General features: G+C 57.8%; 1 protein-coding gene across 4 annotated transcripts in view; it reads right to left on the minus strand.

Moving 5' to 3' along the window:
- Window positions 1-14413, minus strand: part of PCDH1 (protocadherin 1) — a 25698-nt gene continuing 11285 nt past the window's right edge. For 2 of the 4 annotated variants that reach the window (XM_031449232.2, XM_031449231.2), the window contains exons 3-5: window positions 11469-13664; window positions 6214-6433; window positions 1-4076 (exon numbers count right to left, since the gene is read on the minus strand). In XM_031449232.2, the coding sequence (XP_031305092.1) occupies window positions 3682-4076; window positions 6214-6433; window positions 11469-13664 (2811 nt within the window). In that variant the 3' untranslated portion in view covers window positions 1-3681. Of the gene's footprint in view, window positions 4077-5217; window positions 5257-6213; window positions 6434-10853; window positions 13665-14413 lie in introns of those variants that run through there. The other 2 variants (XM_031449233.2, XM_031449234.2) reach the window with 2 other exon arrangements.

Below are 14413 nucleotides of genomic sequence, written 5' to 3' on the forward strand. Positions count from 1 at the left end.
TGGAAGAAGCCAAGTGGGGTCCGGTTTTCACACTTTTATTGTAAAGCTCGGGAATAATTACACGGGTCTTTCATTGACAGCTCAGCAAACAAACCGGAAACGAACCGAACCGGAGGGATAGGGGCGGTGCCTGCGCATGCTCGCGGCGGGGTTGGTGGGGGGGGAGATCAGAGAAAGAGAAAGACAGAAAGAGACAGAAATCATTACAAATCAACGGGATTGTGCTCGCAGCGCCAGGGAGGGGGGTGGAGTGGGGGCGGGACGGGGGCCCTTCCCGGAAGGAGCGAGGCGGTGGGAAGTGGCACGAACCAAGAGAAACACGACCCCAGTGTGGGCACCCGACTCGCCCAAAACCCCCCTCCCCAACCCCACCCCTCCCCAACACACGAGAGAGACACTGCCCCCCTCCCCACTAAGATAACCCGAGGAGACACAGTCTCCCCCTCCCCACGGGCAGACACACCGCCCGGGAACCTCAGGGCGAGACACAGTCCCCCCTCCCAGAGAAGTCCCGCGTGGAGACGCCCCCTAAGAGACTTTCTCTTGGCCAACACAAGCCAACCCAACACCAGGAGACAGCCCCCACCCAGGGAAGAAATGGCTCCAGGGGCCGGGGCCCTCAGGAAGGAGAGGTATCCCAGAGCCCCTAGAAGAAAAGACAACTCAGAGCTGCCTAGTCTCATCCCAAGTGCTGCAGGTCAGAGACGCGCCGGGAAGAGAGGTGCGGGGAGGACCAGAAACATCACTTCCCAGACATGCTTCAGAGATAGCCCCCCTTCCCTGGGAAGAGAGATGGCCCAAGACTGACATGCCTTAAGTACTCCCAGGAACCCTGGGAGGAAAACAGGCTCCCCAGAGAGCCTGGGTAGGGGGGAGACATGCTCCCATGGTCCCCAGAGGGAATACATGTCCCCCCAGAGACTCCCAAGGGGAGAGATAGGGCCTAGGGAACCCCCAGAGGTGAGGGATGCCCCAGAGACCCTCCCCCCGGGGATGTGAGACACGCTTCAGGGACCCTAGGAGAAAAATATGTCCCCAAATACCCTCCCCCTACCAAGAGATAGGCTCTGAAGTAGGGGGTGGGGACAGACTACGTCCCCTCTAGGAAGACACTGACTGGGTCAGGCTGGGTTTGAGCGGGGTCTCCTCTGGCCAAATGTCGCCTATTTGTACATAAAACTGTACGCGACACAAGGCATTGGGGAAGGGCTTCACAGACCTAGGACCAAGAGGGGTGGTCCCCAGTGCTGTCACCCATCCCCTGCCCACCTTTGGTTTCACCTCTCGAGTGCCCAGGTGGTGACAGACTTAGCGCCCCAACCCCAACCAGGGGGCCAGGGGCTCTGCCTTTGCCTGTTGGAAGGGCTCCTCCTCTGTGCTTCTCAGCCCTCCCAGCCACCTGGGCCACCCCCTTCCTTCTGGCTTCTCCATTGTGCAAAATGCTCCTCTGCCCTTCCACTCAGTGCTCGGGAATTCTCCAAGACCAGGGCAGAGTGCCCAGGCCATCAGGGGCTTCCGAGGGGAGTCCACTGACTCCAGGAATGCCTCCTGTCTGGACCACCCTCTCCACCAAGCAAATGGGCCTCATACAATCTTCTTGCCAGAATTCTGACCTCCAGGACCCAGGACAGCCCTTGAGGCCACTGACCCACCCACCAGCTGGGCACCTCACATTACCAGCTCCACCACTATTGCACCTGCCCCGTTTGTGCAGGGGGAAGGGGCTATCTCTTTAACAAGCCCCAGCCCACTTCTGGGCCTCCCCCAGGGAAAGGAGCCTTTGGCCAATCCCTAGACCTGGTTTGCTGCCACCCCAGCCCACATCTACCTCCTGCGCTCCATAGAAGGGCTGTGTATGCTGGGGCCACCAGCCTAACAATGCTCTCCTTCCCAGCACTGTTACCCCAAGCCAAGTTAGGGGCAAGGAGCAGAGAATACGGTGATTCTTCAGCCCCCCGGCTTTCAAGGGTGGTGGTGGGGTCTCTGGGGTTACAGGAGTCAAGATCCCAGCAGCACAGCTCCCAAAGGCACCAGACGACCCAGCAGCCTGTACCCACCCCTCCCACCCTTGGGCCGCCCCCCCAAGCTTAGACCAAGTCAAGCAAGGGCCATACCCTGAGTCTCCAGCCTCCCAGCCTGGGCCCCTGGGGAGCTGGAGAGGTATGGGCCAAGGCAGTGGGGGTTTCTGGAAGGAAGAGGGACTGAGGCTTTGAGATGGCCACAGTGGGAGATGGGGGCTCTGAGGATGCCCCTCACACCCTGGCCCCCTGAGGTGAAGAACAGAATCCCACCTCATCATGGCTGACTGGGCTTCTCTGCCCCCCAGTCTCCCCACCCCCTCCCCCACGGGACCCCTGACCCTGGCAAAGGGAAGCCCAACTGGAAGAAGGGGGCCTGGAGCCCAGGGTGTCCTGAGGCAGCCCTTCCCACCCCCTGAGATCAAGGCAATGGTGGTTTTACAGGCTGACGGGTCAGTCATGGCAGGGGCTGGGGGGTGGGGGGCAGGGAGGGGGCAGGGTGCAGGTCCCCCTTCTTGGGGGCAGCAACCAGCCACCCCCTGAGCAAACCTTCCTGCTCCCAACTCACCCAACCAGGCCAGAGGCACAGTCATCCCACCCCTGTCCAGCTGCCCCCCCACAGCCTCAGGGCCCCTCTGTGATGCTTATCTGGATGTGGGGGGCCAGCCTGAGCGGGGACTCCCCACCAGGGCACAGCGCAACAGTTCCAAAAAAATAGAGATTTGTATTCTTAAAAAAAATTAAATAAAAGCCCAGCTCTGCTGATAGGCGAATGTTACCCACATCCCCACCCCCACCCACCATTTGTTTCCCTGGCCTGCACCCCCATCCCGCCACGGCCCCAGGGATATTTACAACATGGAACAGTAGAGGCCTGGGGTGGGGGGCACTGCGGCAGGGAGGAGGGGGCACAGGGCAGGTCCCCCCCAGAGGGGTCCCCCAAGACAACACAACATCAACAAGAAAAGTTGCAAATCAGGCAGAAATGGGGACATCATTCCAAGGTCCTTATATACAGACACTGCATGACCAGCGGGAAGGGAGGCCCAGATAGGACCGGGCGTGGGCATGTAGCAGGCAGGTGGGCCAGCCCAGGAGCAGTACAGGAAGACAAGGCCTCCACTCCACTCCCACCCCCATCCCCACCCCACCTTTGGTAACAAAAGCCCTTCAGGGAGCCCCTGGCAGTCAAGAGTTTCTTCTGGGAGTTCCCAGGGAGAGGGTCTCCTCAGTTCAGCCCTGCTTCAGGGCTGGAACGGGGGCATCCTATCCCCGCCCTGGTCGGCCATGTGGGAAACAATGAATTAAAAGTGTGCTGCCCACCCTTGACTCCACCATCTGCCCAAAGTGAGGGGGTGCTCCCTGGAAGTCGAGGGAAGGGAGCCTAGTTGTTGTAGAGGAGCCCTCTTGGGCATCGGCTGGGAGGAGCCCCATAAAGGGGAAGAAAGGGCTCCCTAGGGTCTGGGGGATGAAGTGAGGGGAGAGGACCTGGACCCTGCATGGGGGAAGGGCCAGCGTGGTCATGAGGCCAGTACCCACCCCCCACTCAGGGCCCTGGCCAGGAAGTCCACGCTGGAGGGGTCAGGAGCGGGGGCCCTGGAGTGGGCCCACCTGGGAGCTGGCCGGCGGCTGGGGAAGGGCTGGCCACCAGCCAGAAGGGAGCTCACAGGTAGATCTCGCGCTTGGCCGTCTGGGCAGATGCCGGTGTGGCTGCAGGTGGGAAGTCCGAGGTCTGGGTCAGGGGGATTTCCTCCAAGGTGGCCGAGTCCTTGCAGGAATCATGGCTACTGTGGGAGAAGGCACTGTAGGAGGGCAGGAGGCGCACGGGGGCCGTTTTGGTGTTCCGGTCTTCCGGGGGGCTGGGGCTGCCGGCGCCCGCAGGCTCCTGCCCTCCTCGGTCCTGGTAAGGCACGAAGGTGGAGAGTTTGAGGGCGCTGCTCTTGGTCCGGCGGCTGGGAGACGACTGGCCAGGCATCCAGCACGTGTCGGAGTGGCCAAACTCACTGCACTCCCGGGTACATGTGCCTGTCATGGCGACGTCGGGCAAAGGGCGCAGGTCTGCCAGAGAGAGAGGGGGAGGGCCGTCGTCAGGCAGGACAGCCTTGCCAAACTCTGCTCTGTGGCCTCCCACCGGTGCCTCCACACTGCTGCAGAACAGGGGTGCACGCCCCTTCCTGCCACCCAGCTCCGCAGGCACACACACTCTCAAATAGACACACAGCCTCCCACCATCCACCTCATGCTCCCTCTCTCTCTCACACACAATCTATCCTTAAATAGACACGTTCCTTCCACCCTCACCCACCTTCCAGACCTCCTCTCGCACACCCATCACATCTGCCCTCAGACAGGTGCACAAACAAACTCATCTACACACTCTGTCATCTAGTTCCAGACAAGCTGAAACGTGCACATCTACCTTCAGGTTGGAGTGAGGAAACCCCCACCCTCATTTAAAGAAGCAATCACTTTCTCTTGTGTGCACACGCACATACACATTTACACTCAGAGAGATGTGGACACACATATCTACACTGGGCATCTCCAGCCTCAGACAAAGGTGAGCACATAACTTCCTTCTGAGCCCCCTGAAGCCTCACCATGCTCCCAGGTGTCCTGGGACCCCACCCTAGCGCAGCCCAGCAAGGCCTGGCTACAAAGCCAGGGGTTCGCGTAGAAGCACACACTCACATACCCACAAGTGCGCTCATGCAGCCCCTCCCCGCCTCACTCCGGCCCCTACACCAACCACCACCCCTGGCCTTGCCCCGGCTCCCTGCCCAGAACACCCATGGGAATGGGAGTTGGCCGTCTGACATCAGCAGTAGCCGGCATGGTTGCTGGGCAGCAGGGGAGGGGGGTGTCTCCACGGAGCGGCTGGGCCATGAGCACTTCCTGTCACAGTTGCCCCTGTCCCACCCTCGCTTGGGGACAGTACCAGGCGGTGACCCCTCCCCTCAGGGATGTAACTGAGCAACACCACCTGAGGTGGGGGCTCCCCTGGCACCACCCAACCTGGCTTGGCCTCCTGCCAGTGCGAAGTGAAGAGGGGACAGCTCTGTGTTAACCCTCAAAGCTCCTGGGCTCTTCAGCTCAGGGCACAGTGGGGGACCCAACATGGCACGGAGCACTGGGTGGGCGGGGCTGGGTGCTGGGCCGAGTCCCACAGACCCCAGACCCCAGAGCAGCTCCCACATACCTGGCAGTTCAACTCAGGGCCTGCTCCGGCCAGCCGGCTCTGCGCGGGCACAAAAAGGACGAGACGGGCGTGAGATCGCGCATGGAGGGGCAGGGTGGGGGCGGAGGGCACTCTGAGACCTAGGGCCTGGGAGGCTAGACAAGGGCCCTGTGCCCGATGGGTGGGGTGTGGAACTTTTCATCTTTTGGGGGAGTGGGAGAGTTTGGTCTGAGGGAGGGGGTGAGACCTGAGGACAGATCCAAGATGGAGAGTCTTTCCATCCCAAGGGGAAGCTTATTGTCTCCCCCACCATGGATGACTTCACACACGCACACGAGCTACACACACACATCCTGACAGCATGCCCTGTTGTCCATGCCCGCGCTGACCTCTGCTCCCACCCAGACCCCTCTTCTGCCATCACCCTCCAAACCCCTCCCAGATAAGCCTTTCTCCCCACCAGGTCTCCCCACTCCCTCTCCTCAGCCAAATCCTCTCTGGCTCCTCCCCACAGGGGGTCATCATACCCTTTTCTGAGCTCCTCATAGCATCTAGAGTCCCCTCCTTTTTCTCAAGGCCTTCTGGCCCCGTTAAGGGACCCTCATTACCCCAAGGGTCCCTCAAGCTGCCCTCACCACTCTCTGAGCCCTCTGGCCCCCATTCTCGGGGTCCCTGTTCCCTGGAAGCATTGTAATGGAAGGCTGAATCCAAAGTCTCCAGAATCAGAGAAGCCTGGGTTTGAATCCCTCCCCACTCTCTCACTGACTGTGTATGGCTTTGGGTAACTGACTCAACCTCTCTGAGCCTCAGTTTCCTCCACTGTAAAGTGGGCACAAGAAAGGTCTCAGATCAGAGAGTGGTTGTGAAGATTAAATGACTATATACCTGAAAGCGCTCAGCACGGTGACGACTGAACACACAAGAGCTCAACTAAGAGAGGCCATTTCTAAGGTCTCGTCACCATTCTCAGGCTCCTACTCATTCCCGGGGTGCCCCGACCACACAGACGCCCCTCACCGTTCTCGGGGTGCTCCATCTCTCCTATGCTGCCATCGGGGGTGGTGCGCTCATAGTGATCCTCAGGCAGAGCCAGGGGACCGAGTCGGGGCCCCGAGGATGACTTGCTGGACGGCGTCTCAGACTCCTCCAGGCCACTGTCATAGTAACTGTGCTGGGACGGATCCTGCAGCTCCTGCGCCTGGCTGGTGGCGGAGAAGGTGACGCGGCGGTGAGGTAACTGCCGGGAGAAGGAGTGTCACTGCTGGCCAGCCGGCCTGCCCCACGGGACCCACCACCAGCCCAGGCTGCGGCCCCAGCCAGGCCCACCCTCACAGCTGCCAGCCCCCACCCCGGCCTCAGCGGCGACTAGGACGAGGCCCAGCCCTCTAGCACAGCATAGCCCCCCAGAAAGCCAGAAAGCAAGGACCTTAATAGAGGACTGCCCCTTAATTCTAGGACAGCTCCCAGGACAGCCAAGACCACACAGTGAAATTCCCAACACAGCACAGGCCCCAGTGTTATTATAGCCCCCAGGCCACCACAATAAGCCTAACCCATTACAACCACTTGTTACAGCAGCTTCCCAGTACTGGCACAGCCTCCTTTTAATTCCAGACAGCCAAAACCAAATAGCACAATACCAGCCAACTCCCCTAATTCCAGCATAGCCTCTGAAATCCAGCAAGCCTCCAACTTCTAGAGCAGCTCCTTTCTAAAAGCAGGACAGACTCTTAATTCCAAAACAGTTCACCGATACTAGAACAGTTCCCTATTTCCAAAGAAACCCCCGCCCCCCCCCCCCGCCCCGCCGAAAACTCCAGCTCCTCACCTGTCTCATTGCTCTGTAACTTCCCATTGCCTCCATCCAGGTGAGGTGCCAACCTCTCTTTGATCCTCCCTTCCTCAGCCCTGGTCTGCAATGCTGTAGGCTGCCTCAAGACTCCCTGCTGAGTCCCCTCCCACTCAGCCCCCATGTCCCTGCTTCTCTCCCCTCCAGAGAGATCTGGGAGTGGAAAAAGGTTGGGGGCAAGATGGAGAGGGAGCCTGGTAACAAACCAGGGCACCCTGGGGGTGGGGAAGCAGAACAATGGAAACTCCCCAGTCCTCCAGATCAGGAAACAGTATAAACTGGAGAGAGTAGGGCCCAGGAGGACCTGGGCATAGGGGGAGCAGCCCGGCATCCATCAGGGATTCGGAAGACTGGCCTTGAATGGAGACTTCTTCTAGGAAGTAGGAAGGAGCCTCTGGGAGGGGCCGCTGGCTTGTGGAGCTAGGATTTAGAGGCTTAGACTGGGGGCTGGGGGTGGGGGTGGGGGGTGGGATGGGACAGTGACAGGCTGTTCCCAGCCTGCAGCCCTGTCTGCCTGCCAGGGGTTAACGATCATCCCAGGAACCTGGCAACCTCAGCTTGGCACTTGGCACAACCAACCAGTCACCCAAACACCCACCTGGGACCACCACTGTTTCTCCTGCCAACCAGAAATTAGGAGTTGTGGAGGGCGCAGACCCAGGGCCCCTGGAGGCCAGGGGTGGGAGAAGCCCAGGCCCAGATCCTGCTGATGAGGCTCCAGGCTCCCTCTAATCCTCTAAGACTTCGTGGTGCTTTGTCTTTACTCTAAATCTCCCAACAGGAGGTTATCGAGATAGCCAGAAGAGGATGCTGCGGGTCTGCAGACCCACCCTCCTGATACCCTTACACAACTTCCCTCTCATTCAGGGGAGGGGGATGTTGTCAGGACAGGGAGTTTCAGAGCTGCCTTCCCACCTTGGTTCCCACTCCATCTTCAGGAATGGGCAGCCCTTCTTGGGATCCATGTTGTGATCCAAAACACTGAAGGGTCTGGGTGATGACAGATAAGATCCCCTGAATTGACCTGACATTTGGGGCTGGGAGGATGCAAAGGAGCATGTCTACCCGGTGATGGAGTGAACAAGCTCCAGAAGGGTCGGGGAGGCACAGGACATGGTTTTCTTTTAAGATATTAGCCAGCAGCCCTTCCTCCCTGCAGACCTGCACCTGGTAATCCAAGGCACAGCCCTGCCTACTAGGTTTGCGTCACTTGGTCTCTTATTCCTATGATTCTTTTCTGTAAAATGGAGGGTGGAGTCATACTCAACACTAAATGCTCCCTATAATTCTATGACTCAAATCTTAAAAAGCCTAGATTCAAAATCAGTCTCAAACCCTAGTCCAGAAGTTCTAGACATTTGCTGGATATATCCAATTGGCTGTCTCTATGGGCCCTTCAAATTCAACATACCTGAAACCAAAATCTTTTTCTTCAGTCAGCTTCTGCATGGGCAACGATCTCATCACTGTCCCATCACCCAGACTCAGAAGGTTGACGTCTCCCTGGGAATCCTGGTAGCTCTCCCCTCACACCCCATCACGACCCCATATCCAATTATCCCTTGAGTCGTGTGGGTCTTTTCACTAGAAGGTCCGCCTGATCCATCCATCCATCATCCTCCTTGCTGCCGTCTCAGTCCAGACCTGAGAGAGTCAATCCTCTACCTTCACCTCTACCCACTTTAAGGCCACCATACACGCCAGTGAACTTTCTGAAACTCAGTTCATCCAAAACTCATGAGCTTTCAGGGGGTCCCATTTCCTTTTAAGGAGCTTTTGGCAAGGCATCTGTGTCCTCTACAACATACAGTTCTTTCAGTCTCACGTCTCAGGTGGTCACACTCACTCCCGCGTCTGGATTTGGCTCAGCCTCCCGCCCACCTCCTGCTCCTCACTGAAGAGCTGGCTCAGTGTCACATTCCCCTCCCAGGAGCTCACCCCCATGTCCTACGCAGCTTTTCTCATACTATGTATCTCAGGGAGGGGGCACCCTGGTCAAACACATTTGGAAAACCCAGAGTGATCCCAAGTTTATCAGGCTCCTCCTCTTTGCAGGCTTTGCCAAGCCTTTTATAGGCTAATGTGATGGTGCGTCCTCTCCTACCAAAACTTAGTCATGGAACCCCTTTTTTTATAGCAGAATGGAAAACAACACACTCTGGCAATCCAATTTCCTGATGATTTGTGCTTGAAATCTGACTCCATCGCTAACTAGTTTTCATTTTTGTAATATGAGCATTACAATGACCTGCATCACAAAAGGTTATGGGCGCTGAATGTGCTTAGCATGATACGACGCACCTGTTGAGGACTCAGAAAAAGGAAGTGAGCAGTAGAGGTGGTTGGTAGAACAAGTTGGGAAAAGCTTTTCTCTGTGGCTCTTCCCCTCAACACCGAGATTCTCAACTGCCTCATCTTGTCAATTGTGGGTCTTGTAGGAATACCACCATTTTTAACTCAGGGTCTAGGACTGTGCTGAACACACAGCAGAGATGCAGCCCATGTGTTTTGAGGATGACAACAGTGTTGTTGTTTGGTCGTGTTCGAATGTTTAGTGTGGCTCCATGGATGGGCTGGATTGGAGCCAAGTAAAGGATGTTCTCTCAGACCCAGGAAAAGAGAGATGAAGGAGCTAAAGGAACAGAAGAAAGAAAGAGGCGGTGGCAGTAGGGAGAAGAACGAAAGAGAAAGCAGGATTGGTCAGGAGCTGCTGGGTCAGCCTAGAGATGCTTATTTGTCCAGGAGAAAGGAAATGAAACCAGATTTCACTTTTTCCTGCCCTACTCCTCCAAAGCCCCCAGGAGTTTTTACTTTGGGGGTACCCTGGGGAATTGGGGAGTTTGTGGACGGAATCAGAGTAGAGGGCTGGTGCATGGGACCTCCTGGGAGTGTCTCAAGCCTCTTCAGTCGCCATGGAGACAGGTTGCCTCTGGCCTCAGAGGCTCCCCCAGGACTTGAGGCCCCTCACCCAGACTTTAGCCTCCTCCTCAGGCACAGCCAGAGACAGGGCAGACCCAGGAAAGCAAGAAGTGAGAGACGGAGAGAGAGAGAGTGAGTGAGAGCCAGCAGCCGCTCAGGGTGGCCAGAGTGAGGGAGGGGAGGGAGGGGGCAGGATAGGCCCCTCAGCCCCAGTCAGCAGGGAGCACCCTGAGATCGGAACAGGTCAGTCCAAAGCACTGGAGAGCCCCCTCCCGTCTCCCTGGGCCCTCCCTCCCAGCAGCCCAGGCTGGTGACCAGGGTGGGGAGACACAGGGCAGAGCAGGCTAACTGCTGGGTGTGGAGTGGTGTTGAGAAGAGGCTGGGAAGGGGACTTGGGAAGATATGGCCCCAAGGGAAAGTGGCTGGTGTAATTATAGAGGTTCTTTACCTTCACCTGAGGCAGCCAGGCTGCCCTCCACCCCCACCAGCTACTCCAGTTTGAGGTCTTTCGGGAGCCACTCAGTGTGGGCTGGTGGGAGAGGTCAGGCTGGTGGAGAAAGGGCAGGACTTGGGTGCATCGCCACCTGCTCTCTCTTGGTGAAGGGTGTCATTGTCAGGGAGAAGGCCCCACAAACATGCGGTGAGGGTTCACACTGCCAGACACCTCCATGTGAAGGTTGCTCAGAAGGGCAGTTTCCCCAGATACAGACATGGTCATGGAGAGGGGGAGGACAGTCAATTAAGATAGGCTTGAGGGGAGGGGCAGGTCTGGGACGGTGGGAGGGGCGAAGAGCAGGGATGGGAAAGTGGGGCAGGACCTAGGGACAGAGGGCCGTTTCCAGTCTCTCTCACTCCTTCTCTCAGTTCCCGGAAAATAAGAAACCAAAACTCCAAAAATAGAGAACTTTATTATCAGGGGTAAGTGTTTGGGACTGGGGCCTAGCCCCAGGAGTCTGGGGTGGGGAAGAGGGTGACAACGTACACAGAGAAGGCACAAATGGGGAGGCCCCCTTTCCTGTCAGGATCCCCACGCAGTCACCTACCAGGACCACAGACTCCCTGTTTCCCCTCTAGAGAAGCACCCATGGCTGGTCTCAGACAGAGACCCGGATTCGGAGAAAACTTCCCCACTTCCCTCCCCCTGCTGCCTCCAAACCCTTCTACTCATCAGCCCCCACCCGCAGGACCCAGCAGCTGGTCTAGCATCCCAGGATGTGACAAGTCACAGGCTTCTCCCAGCGGGGAGGGGGCAGGGAGGGGAGACACAGAGCATACCCTCAGGGTTCACTCCGCCCAGCTATCCAAGCCTGGTGAGGCAGTGGAGTCATTCCCGAGGTCCCAGCACCCCCCCGATCTTTAGTTCCACCTCCCACCACTGGCTTGGGCTGGTGGGCACGGCAGGCCTGAGATGCGGGCTCTGTCACTCCCACACCTCGGTCCAGATGGCCCCGTGGTATGGGTGGGGTGGGGGCCGGGGTGTGCTGAGCCACAAGGGCTGGCCTACCTGCTTGCTGGGGTATTTGGGGGGGTTGGTGCGGTAGCTGTAGTCGGAGTACTGCTCAGACCCCGTGGATGTGGTGTCCCCGGTGCCCACGAATGTGTTTGCCGGCGGCAGGTCCTGCACCACCTGGTGCTTCTTGGAGGCCGAGGGTGACTGCGGCTGCAGCTGGATGGAAGGCAGTGGGGAGTTAGAGCGATAGTGACGGCCCAGGTCAGGGCTGCCTGGTGGGTAGTTGAGGGGCAGGTGGATGCGGGGGCTGTCCCCAGGGGTGTCGCTCATCAGGTTGAACTTGAGGGACTTCTGTAGCCCGGACTCGTCCTCGTCCTCCACTGGCTTCATGGGCTTGGGAGACTTGCTCTTCTTGCCCTTGCTTTTGTTTCCCTTGGAAACTTTGCTGCTGGGTTTGGGGGCGTACAGGTCCTTGGTCTCCTTCTTGCCAGCCTGGTAGCCACTCTTGGCCTCCCGCTGCCGGCAGTAGCGCACGAGCACGGCCAGGGCGATGAGCAAGGCCACGGCCACAACACCAGCCACCACGCCAAAGAGGATGTTGCCACGCTGCTTGGAGCGCTCGTATTCTGGATCCCCGGCAATGTCGATGTCCAGTGGCGTGTCCAGGCTGTGGCCCAGCAGGGTCTCCAGCAGCGTGCGGTTGGCCAGGGTCTCGTTGACATACAGGTGGACCAAGGCTGTCCCATAGCGTGGGGGCTTGCCGCGGTCACTGACCTTCACCACCAAGCGGTGCAGCCCGTGGTGGCGCCGCTCAATCTCCTTCTCCAGGGTGATGGCGCCTGAATGTGACCCAATCTGGAAGAGTCCATAAGGGTTGCCACCGGCGATGCTGTAGGTCAGCTCAGCATTGACACCAGAGTCTATGTCCTCAGCCATCACTTGGCTGACTGTCTCACCCAGACGTGTCTGAGGGGTCAGCAGCCGGTGGGAGGTGTTGGAAGGGGCGGTGATAAAGGGCGCATTGTCGTTCTCATCCAGCACGTTGATGGTGACACCAACGTAAGCTGAGCGAGGTGGAACACCACCGTCCACCGCCTTTAGCTGGAAGGTATAGGTGCTTTGCTGCTCCCGATCAAAGCTTAGGCTAGAGAGGATGGTGCCCGTGCCATTCTGGATAACAAAGTCACCGTTGTCCTGCTCCACTGTGAGCTGCACTCGGGCGTTCTCCCCCTTGTCCCCATCAATGACAGTCACCATGCCCACTGGACTCAGTGCCGGCATGTTCTCCATCACTGAGAAATTGTAGCCACTCAGCATAAACTTGGGGTCATTGTCATTGCAGTCCAGCACATTGACGAGGACGGTGGCTGTGCCCTGGAGGCTGGGGCTGCCCCGGTCGGCTGCCACCACCTTCAACTCATAGCTGTCCCGCTGTTCCCGATCAAGGGATGTCTTCACCCGGATCTCTCCAGTCTCAGGGGAGATGGTGAAAAGACCCTTGGCGGCCGGCTCAGGCTCCAGAGAGTAAACCAGCTCAGCATTGGAGCCCGAGTCAGCATCACTGGCAGTGACCTCAGCCACCACTTCACCTGGCTTATTGTTTTCTGGGAAGGCGACCTCAGTAACACTCTGAGTGAAGACAGGGGCATTGTCATTGACATCCACCACCTGCACCTTGAGGGAGTTGGTGCTTGAGAGTGGGGGGTTGCCGGAGTCCACGGCCACAATCTCAATGGTGTAGTCTTTGACCTTCTCATAGTCGAGGGGGGTGGTGGTCTGCAAGAAGTACTTCTTCTTGCTGTCACTTCCAGTCTCACTGGCCTGGCGTAGCTGGAAGGGCACGTCACCTGCCACCACACAGGTGACAGCTGCATTCTCTCCCTCATCTCGGTCAGATACCTGCACCAGGGCCACAGCTGTCTCCTCTGCCACATCCTCTGAGATGTTAGCCATGCCGTCTTGGTGGGTCACCAGCCCGATGCCCCGGATCTCGATGGTGGGGGCATTGTCGTTCATGTCCTTCACAGTCACCACCACCTGGGCTCGGGCACTCTTGGGGTTGGTGCCGCGGTCCTTGGCGAGCACCGAGAAGCGCAGGGTACTTAGGTCCTCACGGTCCACGGGGCCCTGCACAGTGATAAGTCCGGTGTTCCTGTCCAGTCGCAGAAGACGCCTCACAACTTCGGGTGCCTGGTGGAACGTGTAGTCGATCTCTGCATTGGCACCTTGGTCTGAGTCATTGGCCTTCACCTATAGGGCAGGGGGTGAAAAACAAGGAAAACAGGGCTGGGTTACTTCGGGGATAACAGATGAAGGGATGCACGTGCTGCCTTCCAATGAGCGTGGCAGACACGACTAATCTAATGCAGCACCTTTTCCAAAAGCAGCACATGCATACACCACCCTTTTCCCGATCCTGACACTGTGGAAGATATTACTGATCCGTTTCCCTGAAGAATACAGATGCAGCCCACAAATCCTCAGCGGTGATACAAGCAACTACTAGAGATACGATATCATTATCATAACTCTCCTTATCATTCCTAGACTAGTCCACCCAAATACAGGGATGAGGATCCAGTTAGCAACTAGGGCAGCCCTTCCACCCAGTTAAACTGGCCCTCACCCTTTCTGAAGAGCTGGAAAGGTGTGAATAGTAGAGATAGAGTATGCATGACATATGTGTAAATATTCATGCATGCAAATACATGAGTTGTGATTATGTGAGAAGGTATGTGTTTATGCACGTGTGTTTGCACACAAATGGAGACCCACATGACCACCTGGAGGCCACAGGTGCGGGGATTTCTTTTTTGAGAGCGGCCAGGTAGGGATGTGGGTCAGGAGGAGCCTGCCAGGCCAGGCCAGGCCACTACTCTGTCAAACCGGGGAAACCTGTTTCTTCTCTCTTCCCCTCCCGGGGCTGGCGTTGGCGCTGGCTGGGCACCAACTTGAGGAATCTGGCCGAGCCTGCAGCTGGGAGGGAGGGATTGGTGCAG

This window comes from Camelus dromedarius, chromosome 3, assembly GCF_036321535.1.
Source record: "Camelus dromedarius isolate mCamDro1 chromosome 3, mCamDro1.pat, whole genome shotgun sequence".
Classification (NCBI taxonomy): domain Eukaryota; kingdom Metazoa; phylum Chordata; class Mammalia; order Artiodactyla; family Camelidae; genus Camelus; species Camelus dromedarius.